This window comes from Anarhichas minor, unplaced genomic scaffold (assembly GCF_050575085.1).
Source record: "Anarhichas minor isolate MPS153535 unplaced genomic scaffold, ASM5057508v1 ptg000041l, whole genome shotgun sequence".
Lineage (NCBI taxonomy): Eukaryota > Metazoa > Chordata > Actinopteri > Perciformes > Anarhichadidae > Anarhichas > Anarhichas minor.
Genome location: NW_027466487.1, coordinates 314,589 through 336,107, shown reverse-complemented (window position 1 = coordinate 336,107; position 21,519 = coordinate 314,589). Strand labels below are relative to the sequence as shown.

At 41.5% G+C, this 21,519-nt stretch overlaps 2 protein-coding genes across 3 annotated transcripts; one reads left to right on the top strand and one right to left on the bottom strand.

Moving 5' to 3' along the window:
- Positions 1 to 113: 113 nt before the first annotated feature.
- On the bottom strand, positions 114 to 10,390 carry mrs2 (magnesium transporter MRS2). 2 transcript variants are annotated; one of them, XM_076109233.1, is made up of 13 exons: positions 10,249 to 10,390; positions 9,476 to 9,897; positions 9,109 to 9,167; positions 8,839 to 8,875; positions 8,570 to 8,682; positions 4,667 to 4,828; positions 4,432 to 4,562; positions 4,004 to 4,120; positions 3,192 to 3,261; positions 2,830 to 2,912; positions 2,324 to 2,441; positions 1,981 to 2,094; positions 114 to 1,885 (listed from the first exon to the last, which is right to left on the bottom strand). In XM_076109233.1, exons 2-13 carry the CDS (start codon positions 9,816 to 9,818, stop codon positions 1,826 to 1,828), a joined length of 1,407 nt encoding a protein of 468 aa, XP_075965348.1. In that variant the 5' UTR covers positions 9,819 to 9,897; positions 10,249 to 10,390; the 3' UTR covers positions 114 to 1,825. The 2 variants fall into 2 exon arrangements, with proteins under 2 accessions (XP_075965348.1, XP_075965349.1); XM_076109234.1 differs by having other exon boundaries at positions 10,061 to 10,384.
- Positions 10,391 to 11,304: 914 nt separating this feature from the next.
- Positions 11,305 to 16,460, top strand: LOC142969570 (lipid scramblase CLPTM1L-like). The gene is made up of 17 exons (XM_076109536.1): positions 11,305 to 11,505; positions 11,827 to 11,918; positions 12,129 to 12,306; positions 12,428 to 12,555; positions 12,952 to 13,030; positions 13,126 to 13,243; positions 13,373 to 13,467; positions 13,659 to 13,743; positions 13,942 to 14,042; positions 14,134 to 14,193; positions 14,333 to 14,383; positions 14,483 to 14,565; positions 14,855 to 14,889; positions 15,074 to 15,129; positions 15,274 to 15,318; positions 15,509 to 15,642; positions 16,394 to 16,460. The coding sequence occupies exons 1-17, from the start codon at positions 11,305 to 11,307 to the stop codon at positions 16,458 to 16,460; spliced, it is 1,608 nt and encodes a 535-aa protein (XP_075965651.1).
- The last annotated feature ends 5,059 nt before the right edge of the window (positions 16,461 to 21,519 follow it).

Below are 21,519 nucleotides of genomic sequence, written 5' to 3'. Positions count from 1 at the left end.
TAAAATGGTAAACGAGTAGCTTTTGATAGCCTACTAAATAACGCTGTCGGCACTGGCTTCCATATGGCATTACGTGCAGTATGTTATAGCTCAGAGGTAAACAAATTCATACATTTCTACTGAGTGGCAGTGTTTTATTTCAGTGTAACTTTTGAGTACAGAGAATTCAATAAATATTTTAGTATCCCATACGGTTTCGTTTTACTCCCTTTATATTTGAGGTAAGACACTGACCAACATGTGCTACCACTGCAGCGTGGAGACAAGCTTCAGCTAATGCAGTGAGCTTTAAACTGTAGAGATGACTCCCTCTAGTGCAGAAGAATAGTTATGACAGCACAGTACAACATATGCCACCTGAGTCAGACCTCACACATGAAACTAAAATATAGAAGACTGAATATTTCTAGTTTTCTTTGTAGCAGAAGAATTTACCATGAAGGAAGTTCTCTTTATCTTTTGGTATGTGGAGAGAGAGATAGATAGATACATATACACAGTATATGAGAGAAAATGTCCCTTTGCTTTGCTGTCTTTGAAGTCATCCACTAACTTCATTATTTCAGTTACACTCTTCATCAAAAAGTCCACATCTCGCAATAAATATATACTAAGAAAAGACATGTTCACGTGTCCCACTACAGTGATTAAAATCATTTATTATATTAAAACTTCTTCAGGGGATGAAATTAGGATTTTTGACACTTCTAGGAATGAATGTCGAAGATTTAACTGCTGCAAAGTTAGTGTTATATTTGTATTTTTTGTAATTCAAGTTTGGCATCGAAGAGTTGTTTTCCATGTCAGAAAAGCCAAATTAGATCAACTGTGAGTCAATGTGGTTAAGAAAAGTGACAAATTCCAAGAACGCTGAATATTTTTTCTGCATCGAATATAATGCAGATGCACAAGTCAAAAGGGGAAGGATTTAGCCGGGTTTGTTATTAAAACAAGCACTATTAGGATGCGCTTTCCAACATTTTAGACTTGTGACCCCCGACAATGAAGCAAAATCAGCTTCAACCACTTCAGACAAAAAGGTTAAATAAAATAGTTTTTTTCTAATAAACTAAGATGACAGGAACATTGAGATATGCTTATTCTGCTCCCCTGCCCGGCTAATCGTCTCAAGAGCACTCTGAAGTATTTGCCGACTTCTCGAATGGATCTTGAATCCCAGGTCAGAAATAAGTTATGTGCTGTCAATGTGTATAATGCGCGTCAGCCTTTAACATCTTCACTAATAGCTTTCATGTAAATCGGAACAGGATAAAGTCAATAACTTTAAAGTTCCCCGTGAGTTCAGACCCTTTCATTTTTGATCAAATGTCATTTGGAGACACTCACAGTCACAAAGTGAGACACGATATCAAATCAAAACTGGCAATGTGTTTTTTTAAAGACATACAGGCTGCTCAGACCTTGTGCCTGAAAATGTGACCCGTGTGTCGCTGCTTTTCATCCGTTATGTTGACAATCGCAGCAGATATGAGATTATCAAGTGCATGTCCGGTGGTTATCAGTAGTTTGGTTGTTATCCGTTTCAGTTCCAATGCTGCCACTCGCCAAGGCATCCACGCACTGCTCTAAAACCACAGATGACAGAGCAATACTCATATAATTAGACATGAAGACATCTAATCAAGTATCTGGAATACTGGCAACATAGTACCAGACATGTAGGGGAAACAGAAGAGGTCTAAAAGGCCTAAAACAATGAGGCCGTTTTATAGAATTCAGGAGGTCCAGGGTGATAAAACAATCATCCCTAAAGCTGCAGAGTCTGTAGGAAGTCTGTTGCATTTTACAGACTGGAGGGAGAACATCATCTGACTCCTGTCTTGATGTCGGATGCTTTCAGACTTCTCTTCCAAACTTGAGGGATCTGTATCACAAACAGGAGAAATGACACTTAAGACTTGATCTTAAACCGCACCTTCATCTGGCGCACGTGTGTGTGTGTGTGTGAGAGAGATTTACAAGAGGGGGTACTGAAGGCTCTAGATGTCGTCCCAGAAATGACAGCAGTCGTCTCCATATCAGCCCGCTGCCCAAGAACATGAAGCCTGTTACCAGCCAGAAAATGCGAGGGTCCTGGTAATAAACACAAACAGTGTGAGTATACGTGGGTACAAACACACAGAAGGTGCCGTGTGCACATACAGACACATGGAACCCAATGGTCATGAACAGTCCAAAACACAAAAGCTAACAACAATATGAAGTTAAGACAGGCGAGACAAAACGTCTTATTTGAGTTGTTGTAAATGGAAAACAAAGTCCAGATGTGATAATATCATTCTTTAGCAAGAAGCTGCCTCACTTCTTCGAAGGACGACTCCAGATTCATTCCAAAGGCCACCCCTATCAGACCGAATAAGGAAAGGGAGAAGGAACCCATCGCCAGTTGCAGACTCAGGCGCATCATCACGTTACGATGGCTGGAATAAACAGACAGCACATGCAGAGCCAGCATTCATTCAAGTGGACTAAAAATGGGTCAGCTTAGAGTTTTAAAGGATCACAATGTTTCATGTCTGTCTCAAAACAATAGTCAGGTGCCCTTATGCACGCTGTGACAGTTTTTTTAATTTTCGGAATCATTCTTCATGTTCATACCGGCAACGAAAAGATCACTTCCTAACATGCCGTTTATGTCAGAGATAAGGGATATAAATACACAGCGCAACATTTTGTTTTGTGCAAAAATGTGTGAAAAAAGAGATTTTATCTGTAGACATTGTAAAGTTCCAATATTATTTATTATTATCAAAGCAGTTTCCAACAAAATACTGCAAACGGTAAGAAAACGTGTGTGTGTGTGTGTACCTGTCCAGATTGATGAAGATGACACTCTCAGAGTCGTCTATCAGCCCTTTCAGCTCTCTGGTCTTGTTCCCCAGCTCCTCGGCCTGTATTGAGCAGTTTGTAGACACTCAACAACCACCACTGTGCATAACATGAAGATGACCTTTAACATTGTGTGCCTGTGCTTTTTGATATCAAAAGAGTAAAAAGTCTCAACGCCACAAGTACAAACGTTAGGACAGTTCAGATTATTCAAAAAGTGAATATTAAATTAGATTATTTCATTACTGAGCGTGCATTATAGTGAGTTTATTATTTAAATGTTCATTATTTCATATAACGGATGGAAAAGAGAACTATTTTTCCATTAAACATTCAATTACCTGCATATAGTAATTCTCCAACAACAGTTCCATCTCCTCAGCATGGTCGATACCCAAACTGCTCTCCTCACTGTGAAGGCAAAGAAGGGCATGTAGGTTAACACACATCACTAAAAGACTGCCTGGTAGTTATTCAAATTCGTGTGGGGATTTATTTACATGTTTTAATCGCTCTGCATATCTACATATGAAATGAGATGGAATACCGTTTTCAGCCACAGCAAAGTGCCATTGGACTGGACTGGTGGGGCTCTTTCAACATTAAAGCACTATGTGAGAGTAAATCCACTTAAATCCACCTTAAAATAATTTTGCTTTATTACAGGGAGCACTATCTGGTAAATATAAAAAGCATGAAATATTTCCTTAATTGGTGTAATATCAATGCTTTATAGTCACCATCATCATTACATGTTTAAGTCTATATTTTAGGTTATAACTCGCATTGTTTCTTACATATTGGGTTTCAATAAGATCAGAAAATAGTGTATTTGAAGGGGAAAAAATAGGTTAATTTGCATTCATACACATACAGCTAAAACAAAACGTGAGTGTGAACCTGAACCCAAACCTTTAACTAACCCCAACCAGTTATATCTGCCACTCCTGACTGTAACCAAACCAAAGTCCTAACCCCAACCAATGAGGACAATGGAACAGAAAAACACTGTTTGAGGCGGAGAAAAAACAGACTTAGACACCTTGAGGATCAAAAAAGTATTTTCCTTTCTTATCTTTTACTGCAGCCACTAGAGATTTTAAGAGAACTGCCTTTCAGCATTCATAGAAGTGTTTGTGAGTGCGTAACTTACAAAACTCTTGGGTCTGTCCACTTGGTGAGACAGAGTTCTTCAACGATCTCGTCCTCATCCAAAATCTTCAGCAGGGTATCCTTAAAGACTTTAATGTCAGTCTCCAACTCTGATAAACTGTTAGAGGTACACAAGTCAAGGGGGGACACAGACAAAACATAATACAGTAGACATTTTAAGAGAAGATAAATGCGGAGATGCTATGCTGAAAAGATATCAATAGTGTGAGACCTGAGTCTTGGGCCATGCCACGAATGATTATTGAAGCTTATTAAAAGTAATCATTAACAGGTTTTTTTTGGGACTTTTTTTGATTGACTGGTGAAAACCAGTACAGTCCCAGAGAGGCTGACCCAGTTCCTCACATCCCCAATTTAGAAATGCATTGATGCTGATATCAGGGCAACGTATGCGGTTGCGTGCTTTACCTCTTGCTGTTCTGCAGCAGTACATGTAGTTTACTTCTATCGGCGGAAAGGATTTTAGGATCCACCAGGGATTCCAATGTGTCCAACATGACTGGTTCGACATCGTTCAGCCGAGCTCGTAGCGTGTTTACCTATCGGGACAAACGCATGAGGACACACAGATTAACGCAGCCTCGTGTATGCACTCAATCCACAGGCAGAACATGCCTACACACAGAGACACGGCCTGTCTCACCTTGTGCTGCAGGATGGCCTCCAGTGCTCTGAACTCGAAGGGCAAAGAGTGCGACTGTGCTGCGAGCTGAGGGGCCAGATCCAGTACCAACCAACGCTCCAATCCCAAACCACGGAAATCCAACACCAACAGGGACTGCGGGGTCACGATGGCTTTCAAAGACTGTGGAGGAACAGAAGGACCAGGGGGGGGGGGGGGGGTTAGCCTCTTTAGAAAACAATCAAACATGTGCATGCAAATACTTCATACTTTCATGTTTTGTAGCAACTGAAGCATTGGCTTTATATAGTTTTTACCTCAGTGTGTGCATACACGGTGCATGTGGACGACTGCAGTCCCAATAGTGGACTCTGATCTTTTAAGTATTTGCAGTGATTGACCTGAAAAACTCTGATGCACGAGCAAAGCACTTCTGCGTTTGTTCTCCAGAGGCACAGTCAGATACTCATAGCAGCCGCACCAATCAGGACGAGTGACCAGAATCTGCATCCGGCAGCATTCACAGCGAGTCAATATATGACCGAAGCTCGTCAGTGTGTCACAGTGTGCAGAGGTAAGTAGCTCCAAGACGCGGCTACAGTAGAGAAGTCATTCAGTACGCCAGGTAACGTACCAACACTGCGCTCTGTTTTATAATCTATTCAGCACATTATCAACTGCAGGACTAGAGAAACACGAATCACGCTGTTGGATAAAAGGGCAAAATACAGGAATAAGCTCAGTAAATCAGCCTCTTGTTACATCAGTTAATTATTAATTACAGTCCTGCTAAAGTTAGTTTTTTTGTTCGTCTTTGGGTATAAAGCCTACTTTACATCTACTTTAACAGATATACAAATACATTTTTAGTAATTTAAGTACTAAAAGTGTCCCTATTAAACATATACAACTGTATTATTTTTCTTTATTCCTTCATTATATTTATAATACCTATTTATGGACGACATACAGTAAATTACTACTTTCAGGTACATCCCGCTGCTTTATTCCAACTGCAGGATGTCTGTGAAGCTGCTCGGATATCTCTGCCTGCTGCTTGTTGCGTTGTGTCCCAGCTGGGCAGAAGAACAACAACAACAGTGTCTCACATCTGCCAACAACTGCGACGAGTGCATTCAGTCTGGCCCGGCGTGTGCTTGGTGCACCGGCCCTCACTCGAACACCCGCTGTCATACGTTGAAGGGGCTGCGGCGAGCGGGCTGTCGTCAAAGTGACATGTATAACCCTCAGGGCAGGGTGCAGGTTGTCGAAAATGACAGCAGGTAAGTACACAGGTTTTAAGAAGCACTGCAAAACTCTTTACACTAGGCAAGACCACGATGACTTCGACCACAATGACTTCTCCGGTAATGCTCTTATTCGGCAGCACCGGACCAGCGAATGCCAAGGCCCTGTCCCTCCAGCCCCGGGAGGTCTCCCTCCGTTTGAGGCCGGGCGTGAGCCAGTCCTTCCCCCTCACTATCACCATGCCTACAGACCAGCCTATCACAGAGCTGAGCATGGACACAAGCCCTGTGCCAGCCGGAGTCAACATCACATTCAGTAACATTATGAATGAAAACCCTCTGGTCGTACAGGTCAGCAAAATTAAGACATCCGAACATTGGGAAATACAAATGATTAGATTTATAAAGAATTGTTTTTTTGTTTCTCTAGGTGACCGTGGAGGCTGCCCAGTGTCCCAGTGAGAGGGACGACTTAACCCAGAACAGGACCGGGCCCTGGCCTGTCCACATCACACCCAGAGGCTTTGCACCGAGTGTGAAGTTAGAGATAACGCTGGAGTGTGAGTATGACTTCAGAAGCATGCTACTGTCCATATATGGCTAAAAAAAAGAACACAGTAACAGAAAATCACAATTTTGAACAATGAGGTCACGAGTCATCTACCAAATTGTACTTAAATAGTCACTGTGCTGCTATAAAGTGACAAATAGCTTGTACATAAAAATGAAACAACCTAAACAAAAGAAAAGATTAAACTGTGTCTGCACAGGTCAGTGTGACTGCACAAGAAACCGCGAGGAAAACAGCCCCGGCTGCGGAGGCCACGGGGCTCTGGTGTGTGGCCAGTGTGAGTGTCGCATGCCTTACACTGGACAACAGTGCCAGAGAGACACCGACTCATTTCCTTCACGAAATGAAGACTCCTGTCGCTCAGGCCCGAATGCCCCCGTGTGCAGCGGTAGGGGACAATGCGAGGAGGGATTCTGTGTGTGCGATGCGAGAATGATCCCGGAAGAAATATACAGCGGACAATACTGCGAGTGCAGCAACTTTGACTGTCCTTATCACAACGGCAGGTACGATACGTCTTCCCTTTAGATTCTACTTAATACAGAAACAGATGTATATTTAAAAAGACACCATTTTTTTTTTTATCGAACAGAATATGTGGAGGCCATGGGCGGTGCGAGTGTGGACAGTGCAGGTGTGATGACGACTGGACCGGTGAAGACTGCATCTGCACCATGGAAACTGCTTCCTGTATGTCAAAGAACCAGAAGCTGTGTGACGATAAAGGGTTGTGTCAGTGCGGAGTATGTAAATGTGAGCGACCATACGCAGGCCGGACCTGTGAGTACGCCCCCTTTTGATTGGGCAGTTGTCAGCAGAGTGTGGAGTGTCGGGCAGAGACAGACCGGCTTTCGCTGATAGACAGCGTATGCACAATTGCAATCTGATAAGTAACTTTTGTACAAAAAGTACAAAAATGTGGTGGATTACAAGTATTAAGTTGCATGAAATGGGAAATACTCAAGTAAAATACAAATACAAGTACCGCGATTTACATGAGGGGTCTACATATATTTGGGACATAGCCAGCAAATACACGGTGTTATGGAATGAAACAAATAAAATGAAGTTATAAACAATTAGAAGACAACACATCCGGTGCTTTCTGGATTTCTGTTACATCACAACTCCTGCTTTCTGCTTTTAGCATTAATAATGGCTAAAATGATGAAGTCCTTTTCTGAACCTCCCCCTTCAAAACTATTTTAATAAAGTCACCTAAAGAAAGGAACTCTTTAAATTACTATTTAAATGTACAGTTACTGTATTCTGCCTCAGACACTTACTGTTTTTATATTTCTGATTTCAAAACTAATTTCTGTTAAAATGGAAGTTCGTTCATGAACAGAGCAAAATCATATATTTCTTCACAATGCCACTAAACTACACAGTAGTACACAAACTATCAAGTGTGACTATGAGTGTGACTACCTCACCGTGACCGTGGTGGGGGCCAAAGATGATGGGCCTCAACCAGGAGAAACGAATGGATTCTGTGAACTGATGAGTCGTAAAGACTCTTTCTTCTTCTACTACACCTTCTCCAGCACGCCCTCTGGAGGACCGTCGACTGAGGTGCGGGCTAAAGAATTGTGGAAGAAGGAGTGTTTGATGTCATGAGGTCTCCATCAGCAGGATAAGTTGATTTCGGTGTGTTAGCCTCTCTTCAATGTTAACCATTGATTTTAACATGGTCTGATCCCCTTTGAAGCATTTCATGGTTTAGTGCCGAGCTACTTGCTGAACTGCTGCTCCCCTATAAAAGGGGCGTGGCCTCAGATCCTCAGGCAGGGTTTTTTGCAGCTGTTCCTGAGATCCAGCTCAAGACTTAAGGGGACCAGGTCTTGGCGGTCAAGGCCCTTCAGCTCTGGAACTCCCTGCCTGAGGGTCTGAGGCTTGAAGAATCAGTGACATCTACTAAATCACTTCTCAAAACTTATCTTTAAAAAATATATATATTGTTGTTATTGTTATTAAATTAATATTTTGTTTTCTGCAGAACTATCAGCATATTGCTGGCCATGAAATAAAAATTAGACTTATGGTGACAAAATGTTTCGGAATCAACAGCCCGATCAAAGACGATAAAACAGGAAGTGAGCATACCGCCATCCGTATGATGATGCAGTTGTTTCTAGCGATTAAGCTGGTACTGTGCTGAAAGCGAAGGTCTCTGGCCTGCAGACTCAGCTCCTGGCAAAGCTCCGTTTTCTTCTTCTCTGACAGAGACCAGGAAAGAAGAGGAGCAGAGGAAGGGTGTTAGAATATAGTCATGAGAGAATACTTTTGTTTCTTATATTGTTTGAGTTCAAAACAGGTAATAATAGGCAGGCAAGTTAATCAAAGACAAATTTGATTTATTTTCTAACACTTACCAAATGATGTGACATTTCCCTCTCGGTCAAAATTCATCTGTGAAATACATAAACAAGAAACTGATCACGTAACTCTAGCAATCACAGACTAACAACAGTTTTAATGCATCTCAATATATAAAATGTATGACAGTGGATTGGTGGGTGTTGAGAAGATGTTAAATCCAACAGTCTGTAGCATCAGTTTCTCCAAAAGCATCTTGGCGTTCAGTGCATGGTACGACAATAGTAGTAACTACTGTTCAGTAACCACCGGCCTGCATCTCTTACCACCACAAAGGCTGGAGACACACTGGAGACGTCCATCACTCTGTAGCGGATGAAGGACACTGTTCAGAGAAAAGTGAAAGAAAGTTAAACCACATGCAAAGCAACATGCTTCATCTTGGACCACAGCAATGAACATAATCTAAATATGCAATTGTTGGGAGCTAATATCAGTCAATAACATCTGGCCTGTCAATTTATGAGACAGGTTATAATGTAGACATGTATTGAATACATAATAATAAAGTACTGCGATCAAGACAAAGTGATGTTTAACTATCAACGAATGGAAGACGGTCAAAAGGGACTTATGCAAGAGCAGCATAATCTCAAACATGTCACCTGTTGCATGCACACTAACTCTTCTTACCGGGCCACGGTGCAGCTCGTTGCAGCAGGTGTTCCTGTCTCCCTGCAGCAGACTGATGACATCTTTTGGGTTGACATCTCGACAGTGTTTGACCGCAGACCGCATCTGAACTCCTGCTGCACAATCCCAGTTTTCTATTCCCATGTGGCACAGAGCACTTCAGTGGGTGGAGGACTCTGTTAGCACTGCAGAGGATGGCGGTTCGCGTCCCACTCGCTCTCGAGGAGGAAATAACGACAGAGCTGAAAAGGCGCTTTAGATAAAAGTTCCCAGCTAATGGAGGATATATCCTGGTGCAGTTCATACAGCCAGCTAGCAGCACCCTGTGTAGTTTCATCTCCATAGACAGACACTACTGCAGCAAGGTGATCACAACACATCCATCAGCAAGCAAAGGAGGTGGAGAAAAGGAGGGCAGGAGCCTGCATAAACAAAGACAGAAGGGAGAACAGGTTGGGATAAAAGATGTGTGTGTGTGTGTGTGTGTAAGTCCTGTCTGATCTGGTTCATGGAGCATAGGTTGTTTATGAGACCAGACAGTCCATATCCGCAGGTAGAAGGACGACAGTTTGAGCAAACACTTACAGTACAAGTATATTATTCACGTAGCCTCCTGTAGTGTTACTCATACTGTGTGTGGTCTTAGTTATCTTTAGGTTTATAGAGAGCTCTGCAGCGTGTTAGTAACTTAATGCTAGTAACCTGTTAGCTGCTGGTATCAGGGCTTAAATTCGTGACAGAAAACGAAGACACAAGTAACACACGTCAGTTACCTGTTGATAACTACAGAATTTGCTGAACTGACGCGTTACGTTGTGTGTTTAGTCCCCAAAAAGTCGTCCAAATTAGCATGATGGAAGTAAGTAGCCAAGAAGAGGGCAAGAAGCAAGAGCACTGCACGGGACCACAATGCACCGCGGCGACGACAAGGACCCGCTGCCAAAGATCGTCTCGAGAGAGGTACATCACTTGGACTATTAAAACAAAAATGATGAAAAGTTATATGGATGGTATAAATAAAAAGATATCAAAATGATGAGATAGAACGACAGATTTATGAAATACAAGTCAACATTATTATCAAACTCAAAAGTTTGTTTCACTGCAACTAATGATTATTCTCAGTATTGATAAATCTACCAATTGTGTTCTTATGATTTAGTCTATTGATTAAAACTTAACTGGAATAGCTGTTTCAGAACTGTGTCTCTATTTCTATATAATAATACAACTTATACAATTATTTAGCCTATAGAAAATGATCATGAACGCATTTTATGTAATCTAATCTATTTTATGTATCTAAGTGGTATTTAGAAGCCCTCTCTGCTTGCCATGAATAGCATTTTGACAGTGAAATAGAGATCCTTTATCTATTTTGTTGGCCTAAATTTAAATACACTGAGAAAATACCGGAATCAGCTAAAACATATACGTTTTAGAAAATAAATGTGTGTACAGCCTGCTCATAGTGACCCGTCTGTCTGACCCTCAGCAAAGTTGTTCCTCTCAACAACAGAGACAACGTCGCAGAAAGGCTAGGTGCTACTGTGGGTATTATTTACGTGTTCAGCGGTATTTTTTGGGACTTTTGTGGAACAATTGCAGCGTCGGCTGATTGCTCTGGCTTCGCGAGACGTGGTCACAGAACAGCGCGAGCGGCATCAGCATCAGCATCTCAGATAACCGGAAGGATGCTGTGGCAGGGAGGAAGCGTGGGGATTCTATTGTGCTGACCGCTGGATGCGATTATAAACAGCTCCGTCCTCAAACCGGACCACGTCCATTTTTTTAAATTTCATTTTTCTGTTGTTGCATTAATAGCTGCCATGTTCCCATCGTGTCAGTCGAAGCCCGCGGACAGCAGCGGTAATAGGAGCTCCATCGGTAAGATGCTGCTCGGGGTCTTTGTGGTGTACATGCTCCACACTGCCTGGCTGCTGTACGGCTTCCTCAACACTAAGCCCTGCGATGGAAGCACAGACGAGCAATGCATCACCTCCTACCTGACAGCAAGAGCCCGGCTGCAGGTTAGCACAGGCCTCTGTTTCTTTATTCCTTCATCTTGAGAGCAAACGGACCAATCAAGGGTATAGCCTACCAAAAAACGTAATTTATGTAAGATCTAGCTCAAGACACTGCTGCATGGGCCTGACGTGTTTGTCAGGCTGAACCATTTAAAAAATAATTCCAACATGCAGGTCTACATATGTTTGGGACACAGCCAGGTTTTAATTTGTATTCTCCTTTTTTGTTTATTTCTGCAGAATGTCATTTTGGACCCAGTGCTTTTTTCTGACATGAGGAGACTGCTTTGAACCTCTCCTCTTCTTCTCTTTTGTGTGATCCAGATGAGCGTCTTCACCTGCCTCGTGCCAGACAACAGCCAACTCCACCTCGCTGTGAAAATAGACCCGTTTGACCCACACTCTACATTTGAGAGGTGGGCTTGTTGTTGATCCATCAGAAGACTTCCTGCTCAGTGCTTGTTTACGACCACAACAGGAACTGGAACTGTGTCCATTGCATGCCATTTTGTTTTTTACAATATATCTATTTATTAAGAGAGACAAAAGCGTATTTGTGCATGTCTGCCTGGCTGGCTGTTTTTAACTTATTGTCTCACTCTCACTCTCACTCTCCCTCTCTCTAGGCAGGTGAATGTCTCTCTGCCAGAGCAGACTCGGGCTAATGGCACTCTGTTTGCGGTCGTGTACGTTCACAAAGCCGGTGTTTCCCCTCTGGAGGACAGCAGAGAAGTTCACTACGCAGCTCAGCTCACCACCTACATCACTCCCACACACACAGAGGGGCAGAGAGACATGCAGAAGGTAAAATGTAATTCAATATCCGTCACAGTCATATTACCGTCACCATTACCGTGTCACCTTTACAGCGAGACTTAGACATGCGGCCTTGCTGCAAAAAACGTTGTTTTTGTGGCTCCATTAGAGGTCCAGTCCCAGATCAGAGAATACTGTATCCCACTGGAGGCCTCACCTGTCAATCACTATGATGTCAGAGGACTTCACCTTCAACAAAGCGGGGCTTCCTAGCGATGTGCGGCGCTACATGAGAGTGTAAGTCACATGAGCCCTCTGCAGGTCAAAGCAGGTGTCAGAGTGCTGCTGACTCCTGCGTTATTGTTGCTTCTCATCAGTATACTCCAGTGCTGGAGCGAGGAAAGCTTTCAGCCAGTGATCTTTATATTTCATTTGAATAACTGTTAGAGTCTTTGGGAGGTAAACTTACATTGAATTGCTGCACGATTGCGACTCTGTAAAACACTAGTGAGTGGGAGTTTGACTGTTTATCGAATCGAAGCAAATCTAGATCGTAAAGCAAACACAAATCCTGTCTCTGGCTATATAAATGCACGCATGTGTATATTTGTTCACCTCCACCTGGCTGTAAATAAGGAAGGTGCCCCGGGCCATCGTCTCTAGATTAAACTGTGTTCCCTTTTCTCCTTGTAGCTCTCAGGAAGGCCGACAAATGATCTACCTCCCTCTGCTGCTGGTGAACGAGCTCAGCTTCAGAGTCAGAGACCTCCTGGTAGGACAAGTTTACACACAAAGTTTAGACCTCGTCTGATAAATACTGGGCTGTGAATGAAATTACCTTACATCTATCTATCCATACATTCATAGGCGATCAGCAGCAGCACTGTTCAGCTCCCTCTGACTGTGTCCTACGAGGGAATCTCGTTAAGGGGGTTCAGGTTCTGGGTGCATCTGCAGGACGTGGTTTATTCCCTGCGACAGTTTGGTGAGCTAATACGAGAACAGATGTATAATACGACCCACAACACAGTTCAGCTTTTGGCTTTTCATATCACATGGGCAGGAGATTGAACCAAACCAAATCCTTTGATACTGCATCTTGGTGTTTATTTAGGCTTCACAGAGGAGAACATAGATGAAATTAAAGAAACGTTGGTGGGCTCCAACCTCTACCTGTTAGTGTTGACTGCACTCATCACAGCTCTGCAAGTAAGATTACACAACACCACAAACAATGCCGTACTGTATACACATTAGAATCCACCTGCTGATAGATATCTCATGAATGTAATCATGTAATGAATCCTAGTCTCTAGATGTAACATAGCATGGCAACTCAGGCATATTGCAAGTTAAGCATTGCAAAGTTAAAAGTATATGTTTCCTCTCCACTTCTACAGCTCATCTGTGAATTCTTGGCTCTTAAAAATGACTTCAGCTCATGGAGAAAAAAGAAGAGCATGGCGGGAATGTCCAGGAAGTCAGGTAAAGAATTCAATTCAATAAAGCAAGCTCGACTTTTCTATATTAGTTTGCTACGTTTTTGTCGAACAGTCAACATAGGAGGGCTTGCCGGCAACATTAGATTTATAGTTTTGCTGTAAATGACGTACCACAGTGGCTGGGACACGGTTGAAGTTAGGGACTAACTGCTCCTTTGGTCTCTCCCCTCTCCGTTTGTAGTTCTGTGGCGTAGTCTCAGCACTTTGCTGATCTTCCTCCATCTGCTAGAGGAGACCAGTCTGCTGGTGCTGCTTCCTGTTGGATTGGGAGCATGTGTCGAGGTATTTAGCACAATTGACCTCCTCCCAACAGAAATGCTAAAATAAAGATCACAGCAGAGAGTTTTAACTTACTAACCTGTCACATCGCCAGGTATGGAAGGTGTTTACCGTGTTTAAGATCCAGTTTCAATGGAAAAGTTCCAAGCTCCATGTGAGTATGGTGCCAGTCGAGTGGTATTATTTGTTGTGGTTTAAATAACTTTGCTGTCTTTTAGTTTAACTAGGCTGTTGCTTCCAGCCCTGATGCAAATAATCAATACATTTCTTTCTAATCTACTGTTACTGTGTAGGTAATTAAGCTGGACGAGGAAGAAAGAAAGACAGTAGAGTACGACACACAGGTATGATCTTCTTCCTCAAACGTTACATCTCTTGAGTTTATACTCTGCTGCAGGCTTTGTTTGATTGTTAATATTTTGTGTGTGTGGTTTTCTCTCCAGGCGTCCAGATACTTGTCCTACTTGGTCTATCCTCTGTGTATCAGCGGAGCTATTTTCTCACTGGCCTACTTACGCCAAAAGAGGTGAGCTTTGCCACGTAGCTTTAAATGTTGCCAACAGATGTCATACACCCGTTTGTGGAGTCTGCTTGTAACATTTCAATACAAACTCTTTCCTGGTCACATCTTGGTTCATCTCCCCCTACTGTACTGAAGTGTTTTAAGCAGTCAGATTCAGATCAGACCTGAGTATTTCTTGACTAAAAGTAAGATGCTTTTTTGGTTTTAAACTATTGCCTAAACTTTTCATAATGTACACAGACGTAGCAGCTACTTCATTAGATATTAACATTCATTTGTATTGTATTGACAGTTACTACTCCTGGTTGGTGAACACTCTAGTGACTGGTGAGTTGACTTCCATCACCTGTCCCAGTGAAACTAAATCATCGATGTGATTCATCGGTTCATTTGTTAACAGCACAGTTTTTCAATGTACTTCATTGAAATCTGGTCAGTTTTCCTCATTTAATTAAGCTACTTTTATATGAACCACCAACGTGCCACATTGACGCTGTAACTCTCCTCTCAGGAGTGTATGCCTTTGGCTTCCTGTCTATGGCCCCACAGCTCTTCATCAACCACAAGGTGTGTCCCGTCTATAAGTGTATCAATTACCATTTATTCTGATCATAGTGCTGAGGGAAATGAAATGACTGGAGTGTTGTAAGCTACTGTTTGAACTGTCCTGTGCTGTCTCTTTGTGTTTCTCCACTCCTCTCTCTGGATCAGCTGAAGTCTGTGAGCCACCTGCAGGGGACAGTGTTGATGTACAGAGTGAGTGGGACTGATTCTCCGGCTCAAGAGCAGATTATCTTTGCATTCCCAAACCTTTTCTAGGAACCTTGTATTCAATTCCTCCTCTATTTTGCAGTGAACTCAGTGGTTTATTTTATTTTATTCTGTCTACACAGCTTTTGCTAGTGAATGAGTTCATTATTCTGTCTTTTTCCTCTCCTCTCTCTAGGGAGTGAACACGCTGATCTCAGACCTGTGCTCCTGTGCCTCCTTTTTCTCCTCGTCTGGATCCTTCTCCTCCTCTCATCAACTTTCCTGCTTCAGAGATGAGCTCCTCTTCTTCCTCTACCTCTACCAGCGAAGGTAAAACAATCACAATGCAACAAAACATACTCCAGTGTTTGACCGTATGTATCTGTTGAGAGGCCCGATGAATCTGAGAAGCAGATGTGTGTCAAGTAGAATTTACGTCAACTTTTCTCACAGGGATTTAATACCCGAGTCCAGTCTCAATACCACTTTGTTGAAGTCTTGCACTTGTCTTGGTCTCATGCCTTGTTGGACTCGAAATTGTTGGTCTCAGGCTCGGCTACTGAGAACTGCTCCAGTTATTCCCAGCTGCTAATTTGGGATCAGTTGCATTCAATTTTCCCAACGCAATCTTCCTTAACGTACCTGTAGAGACCTGTAATGGTCCTCAAACCTAAACATTATGAAATGATTAGTTTGACGTTAGAAGATAGATCAATATTGTTTATAGATAGATTATTTCTGTCCATCCTTACTCCTTAATCCCTATATTAGCTCCGGAAAGACACTATTGCCTATTGCTCTCTTGAACAGGGCTTGATTTGCTCTAGACTCTAGATTTGGTCTCGATTACTTTTGGACTCAGTCTTGACTCAGACTCAACTGGACCTGGTTTTGGACTTGACTTAAGTGGGTCTTGACTGCAGCCCTGCTTGTTCATCTTCAAATATACTGTATGTAAAGATGTTTGGGAAACCTTCTTTGCTACTGCTGACAGTTTTCAGTGTTTTCTGTTCAGCGCCCAATTCACTTTTGTCTGGATTTGTGTGATTATAACCCTGCTTTCATCTCGTATCTCCAACAGGCGTTACGCCCATAAGGCCAGGAGGCGAGAGTCTGGGACCCAAAGCAAGAAACTAAAGACTCAATGAGGAGAAGACACATTCCCTCCCCTTCCCCTTTTTTTCACAGATGAATGCACAAACACACAAAAACAACGTTGAAGATGCGGAGCCTCAGGCAGGACACTCGGCCATGTGCGCCACAGCAGCTTCAAACTGACCCAAGATGAGCTGTTCTGCGTCTGACTCGTCACTGCTGTACACTCATGGTGCTGCTGTTTTTTGCTTGGCATCGATGAAGCTTCCCCCTTTACTCCACAGACACTCTCTGCTGCACATGAAGAATACCGACAGTATCATATCAGCAGTCGTAATGTGCATTTGCTCAATTCTCCTCTTTATGGCTGTCTGTTAAGCTGGAACCACAATTTTCCCTTTAAGTTTTAGTTTAAACATTTTTTTTTAAATATGGATTTATACACATACAGTATATTCTGTAATGTGTGCTTGTTCCGCCACTTACCGGTACATGAAGCTGGAGCAGCCTTCTAATAAAGGCACAAAAGGCTCTATGGAGCTTTACGCTTCTATAAATTAAAATATTCAAACCTAAGACATCATCATTTTTATGGTTGCGCACTATTACATCCAATGAAAATTATTTTGCACAATTACCCCAACTCAGCGCAGCATATTTGTTTTATTTGGAGTCTTTGTGATCCTGAATAGAAGGTGAAATGATGTCCTGTGGTTTGAACATTGCATGGCTTTGCAGCACAAGTGTGTAATGATAGACATAAAGGTGCAACATGGCCTCTGACAGTTATGAGAAGATCAGACCAGCAACATGAAGCACTTGTTACTCTTCATCGAGGATAAATAATAAATAAATGACTTGTGTTGAAGGTGGCTTATGCTGGAGTCTGATCCGGCTGTTTTGCAGGTAGAAGGTCCATGTCACCTGTTGAGTAAATTTAATGTTAGTCATATCCAGAACATCATTAGATAAAGTATTTTTTTGTATTTTGCCATCCTTAATGTCACCCTTGTGTATTACATATAGAGTTAGTTCCACTGTACTACTGTGCAATTATTTTCTTAAGATTGACTTTGCAATGTTAACATATAAGAAGAGACCAGACTATTTACTGCAAATATCCTGATGGCATGTGCCTGCAATGCATTTTGACTTTACAACATACAATATAGCTGTTTATTGGAAGTGTTTGGTTTGTTCCCTTTCATTCAGCATCGCATAGTGTGAGAAACATTTGTCTACAGAAGCATAAACACAACACTGTAAAGTTACTATTTTATCAAGCTGTTTGTTGTGATCATATTACACTGATCTCTGCGCTAATTCTTTCATTCTTTGCTGACTGAACTGCTTGAGCTGAAGTATAATTTACCAACGTCAAATAATTTTTTTTAATTAATTTATATTTTTCATTGTTTGGGCAATGCAACCTGCTTGTTTTTTTTATTTATTACTATGAAATAAAAATAAAAATGTAACTGACTTTTAAGGTGTCAGCAAATTGGAAAAGAAATGTTTGTGTCTGTGTATATGGGTTGATGTGTGCGTGCCAGTATTTCTATTAACATGTGCGATCAGCAGACAAGTCAACACAACAACAGACTCATAGTTATGGCAACTGCTGGTCTGGTTTCTGTTGAGGAAGTTTCATGTATGCATCGTGAGTGTGTTTATTGTCTTATTACATAAGAATGAGACAAAAATCCTCAATGTGTCCCATTAAGATTCAGGATTGGTGTCAGGAAATACATTGAATTGACAGAGAATTCACCAAAAGTGTGTTTTTGGGGTTGACGGTGCATGTGGGCTGGGTGTGTACTGGTGCATTCCTCTGTTAACACTGGACAGAATGACAGATATGAGGATGACGTGATTCCACATATCTAGTGAAAAACTTTTACATGATGCTGTTTATTTGTTTTGTTTTTAAGTTTAATCTGTGAATCACAGTCAATGTTCACTATTAGACAGGGAGGGTGTGGTGGTGTTTGATGAAAGGTTTTTAAATGTGTTGCAGTGATTCCAGGAGCGAGTGGAAGGCAGTGAACGAAATGAGGGATGTGACTTTGATAAACGTAATCACACCTTCATTTACCAACATATCTGGAACCTTATATTTGATATGTGTCATTGGCTAATGGGCCGAAAGATCATTTCCACAAATAATGTACAATGTATAATAATGATCATAATGTTTTATGTATATTTGTGAACCTGCAATAACACTTTTTTTGGGCCACTTGAGAGCAGCAAAAAAGAAGTTGTGAGCACAGCATTTACATCTACATTTTGAGCTAATATGTCAGCAAACAGATACATCAGATACAGGACAAGCTTTGTCTGTTTTAGTGGCCTGACTAACACCACTTCTTATAAGACCTAGATATTTGTGGGCTAAACAAAACTGGTCAAGACAAGTCTGTAATAACAGCAGGAGAGAGAGTACAACTAGAAAGTTGAAGAAATTACTTCAGAACAGTATTGGGGAGTTTTTGGAAAGATAAACAATGAGCTGAAGCTCCTTAAGGCCAAGGGGAGCTGCAGATTCAGGTGATCATTTTACGTAGGTTTATCACTCAACCCTTTTTACATTTGATCATTGCTATAAAAAGACATTGATCATAACCACTTTAATGTCAAAATGTCATTCCTGTTTTTATTATTCCTGTACTCTCTCCTACTAGATGTCCTCAGGGTGGTTATTATTAGATATAAGTATATAAGTAAATATATATATATAAGTAAAGAAAAGAAAGTCAACAAGGCTTGAAGAAGCCCTGCAGCACAGGTTGAGCTGCACATACTGAGTCATGACACAAAATATATTTGTCAGACACACAATGTTTCAGTGTAAGGCCGTCTAAGTCAATCAGCCACACTGTGGTTGCGATTGGCAGGAGATAAATAAAAGACAAGTATCTATGAAACCATAGCGAGATCTTGGAATGTCATACGCTCACAGGGCAGGGCACACCAGGTTTGACAGCAGAGGTTCAGGTTCAGGTGGAGAACAGACACTCCTGTGACACCTGACATGAAGATGCTGCTCGGTCTCGTGCTCCTCTCCCTCCTCGTCCCACCAGGTATGCAAGTTAATAATAAGCAGGACATTAGGCGCTTAGAGGCAGTGACGTTGTGTAACAATCTTGTAGGGGATTCAGTAAAGGCTTCAGTTTAAGGGTTCTAAAAACATCAGAGTTTAAAATAACTGCTCCCTTCCTTGTGTCTGTCTTAGTTGTGATCTAGAATAACAAATGTGAGTTCAATAGGAGTTCAGTTAAACTAACCATGGTTAAATGTTCATTTGTTAATAGTTTGTTTCTGGTGGCAATCTCAAGACGTTCTGACACAAAGTACACACACCTTGTTTTGATTGTGCAGAATAGATATAATAATAATAATAATATCAGTAAGTGAACAGAATATGACAGATTTATCCAAAATAATCAATGAATGAACATAAGATGAGCGATCAGGGTTGCTTTGTTGCTGAGGGAGATGTGTGTATCAGTGCATGTTTTGCACTGTGACAGATTGCTGGTTTTTCTATTTCTTATTTATTTAACAATTGATTAATAATTAACTTGTGTCAGATGGTTAGGCATGTCTCTAAGACCTCACCATGTGTTCCAGTGGCTGTAACAGTATTGGAAATATGGAACTAACATAAAAGTTTAATTCAAGATTTGTAAAAATGGGCTCTACAGAAATAAGTAATGTTTTAGCGATGGTCTGTCTAATTTAAGTCTTTGGGTTTCTAGCCGTCAGAATAAATCTGGGTTCATTTTAAATATTAGATGTGCATCTTTTTTTTACTGTGATGCATCACCACTGTGACAAAAGGGAGCAGAACAATAACCTGAATGGGAGGAACCGTATGCAGCCTGCTTTTCAATACTTATAATTAAATAAGCAAGCCGGACAAGTTTTGACTTTGGGAGTAGCTGTCTTTCTAGTTTGGGGAATTTTTATATGCGACTCTGTGGTGTATCAAACTCATTTATGTAGTTATATAATGTTCTTCCTCTATCGTCAGACTGAAAATGTCTAATAATTCCCAGTCTGCCATAGATTTAGCATTTTCATTTGGGGCTTTAATCCAGGAGCAGACAATCAGGAGCCTCATTTTGACTCCCGATGCTTGTTCGAGAAGGAACAACCCTGTCTTCATTTGTTCGTGCATCATTCTCAGAATTATCTGCATTTATGTCACAAAGACAGCAAAAGCAAGTTATTTCTATTCTAGTCTATGATTTTAAATATCAATTCTCAAAATATGTTCTCAAGCAGACAGACAACTCAGTGAGAGCTTAGTCCCAACTTCATTAAGAAAACAATTGTGACTACCAATAATCATGACCTATGAGTGACTAAATGAAGGGAAAGACTGTATTAGAACAGATCAGGTTTTTCCCCTAATAACTTCTATAAAATGTCAAACTCATCAAAACTCTGATGTGATGAATCTCTCTTGGCTTAGTCCTCCGTACAGGAACCAACGGATCTTCATGGAACTTTCATCAACGGACTTATTAAATTATATGTTGTGTACTTTATATCGTGCACTGGCTTATCTCACGTCTTTAAACTTACTTCAAATCTTCTTCTCAGTTTTTTTGCCTCGTCCCTCATCTCTGCAGGGCTGTCACTGATTTGCTACGTGTGCGGTCCTTCTGCCACCAATGACATATGCAACAGCAGCAACACCACCCAGGAATGTCAGGCGCCTCTGGACATATGCATGACTACCGTCGACGTTTCAGGTATTAATGATAACACAATATCAGGTCATATCCCTGGTCAGTAATGTAAAGAACTGCTGATTTGTTTAGAATCCAGTATCTATAAAATGTCTTTTTGAATCTAAAAGTATCTCTAAAATAGGCCTTGTTGTTTTATTGGAGGATCTTTAAACTTTACAGCCTCTGAAAATGTGGCAAAACACAGTATTTAACTGAATGACTCACTCCAATACCCTGCTGTTTGTGTGTGTGTGTGTGTGTGTATTGTTCAGGCGCTGACAAAGTTATTAAAAAGTCGTGTTCCAGTGAGGCCACGTGCTTAGGAGCTGCCGCGGTCTCCTCAGTCGACTCAAACGGAAACGGAAACACC

Excerpts from the sequence above, each read along its gene's own strand:
- LOC142969570 (XM_076109536.1), top strand. The coding sequence starts at position 11,305 with ATGTTCCCATCGTGTCAGTCGAAGCCCGCGGACAGCAGCGGTAATAGG. Across the intron at positions 12,556-12,951 it reads GTGCGGCGCTACATGAGAGT|CTCTCAGGAAGGCCGACAAA; the intron begins GTAAGTCACATG and ends TTCTCCTTGTAG. Across the intron at positions 13,031-13,125 it reads TCAGAGTCAGAGACCTCCTG|GCGATCAGCAGCAGCACTGT; the intron begins GTAGGACAAGTT and ends ATACATTCATAG.
- mrs2 (XM_076109233.1), bottom strand. The coding sequence starts at position 9,818 with ATGGAGATGAAACTACACAGGGTGCTGCTAGCTGGCTGTATGAACTGC. Across the intron at positions 9,168-9,475 it reads ACGAGCTGCACCGTGGCCCG|TGTCCTTCATCCGCTACAGA; the intron begins GTAAGAAGAGTT and ends TTCTCTGAACAG. Across the intron at positions 1,886-1,980 it reads AGCCTTCAGTACCCCCTCTT|ATCCCTCAAGTTTGGAAGAG; the intron begins GTAAATCTCTCT and ends TTTGTGATACAG.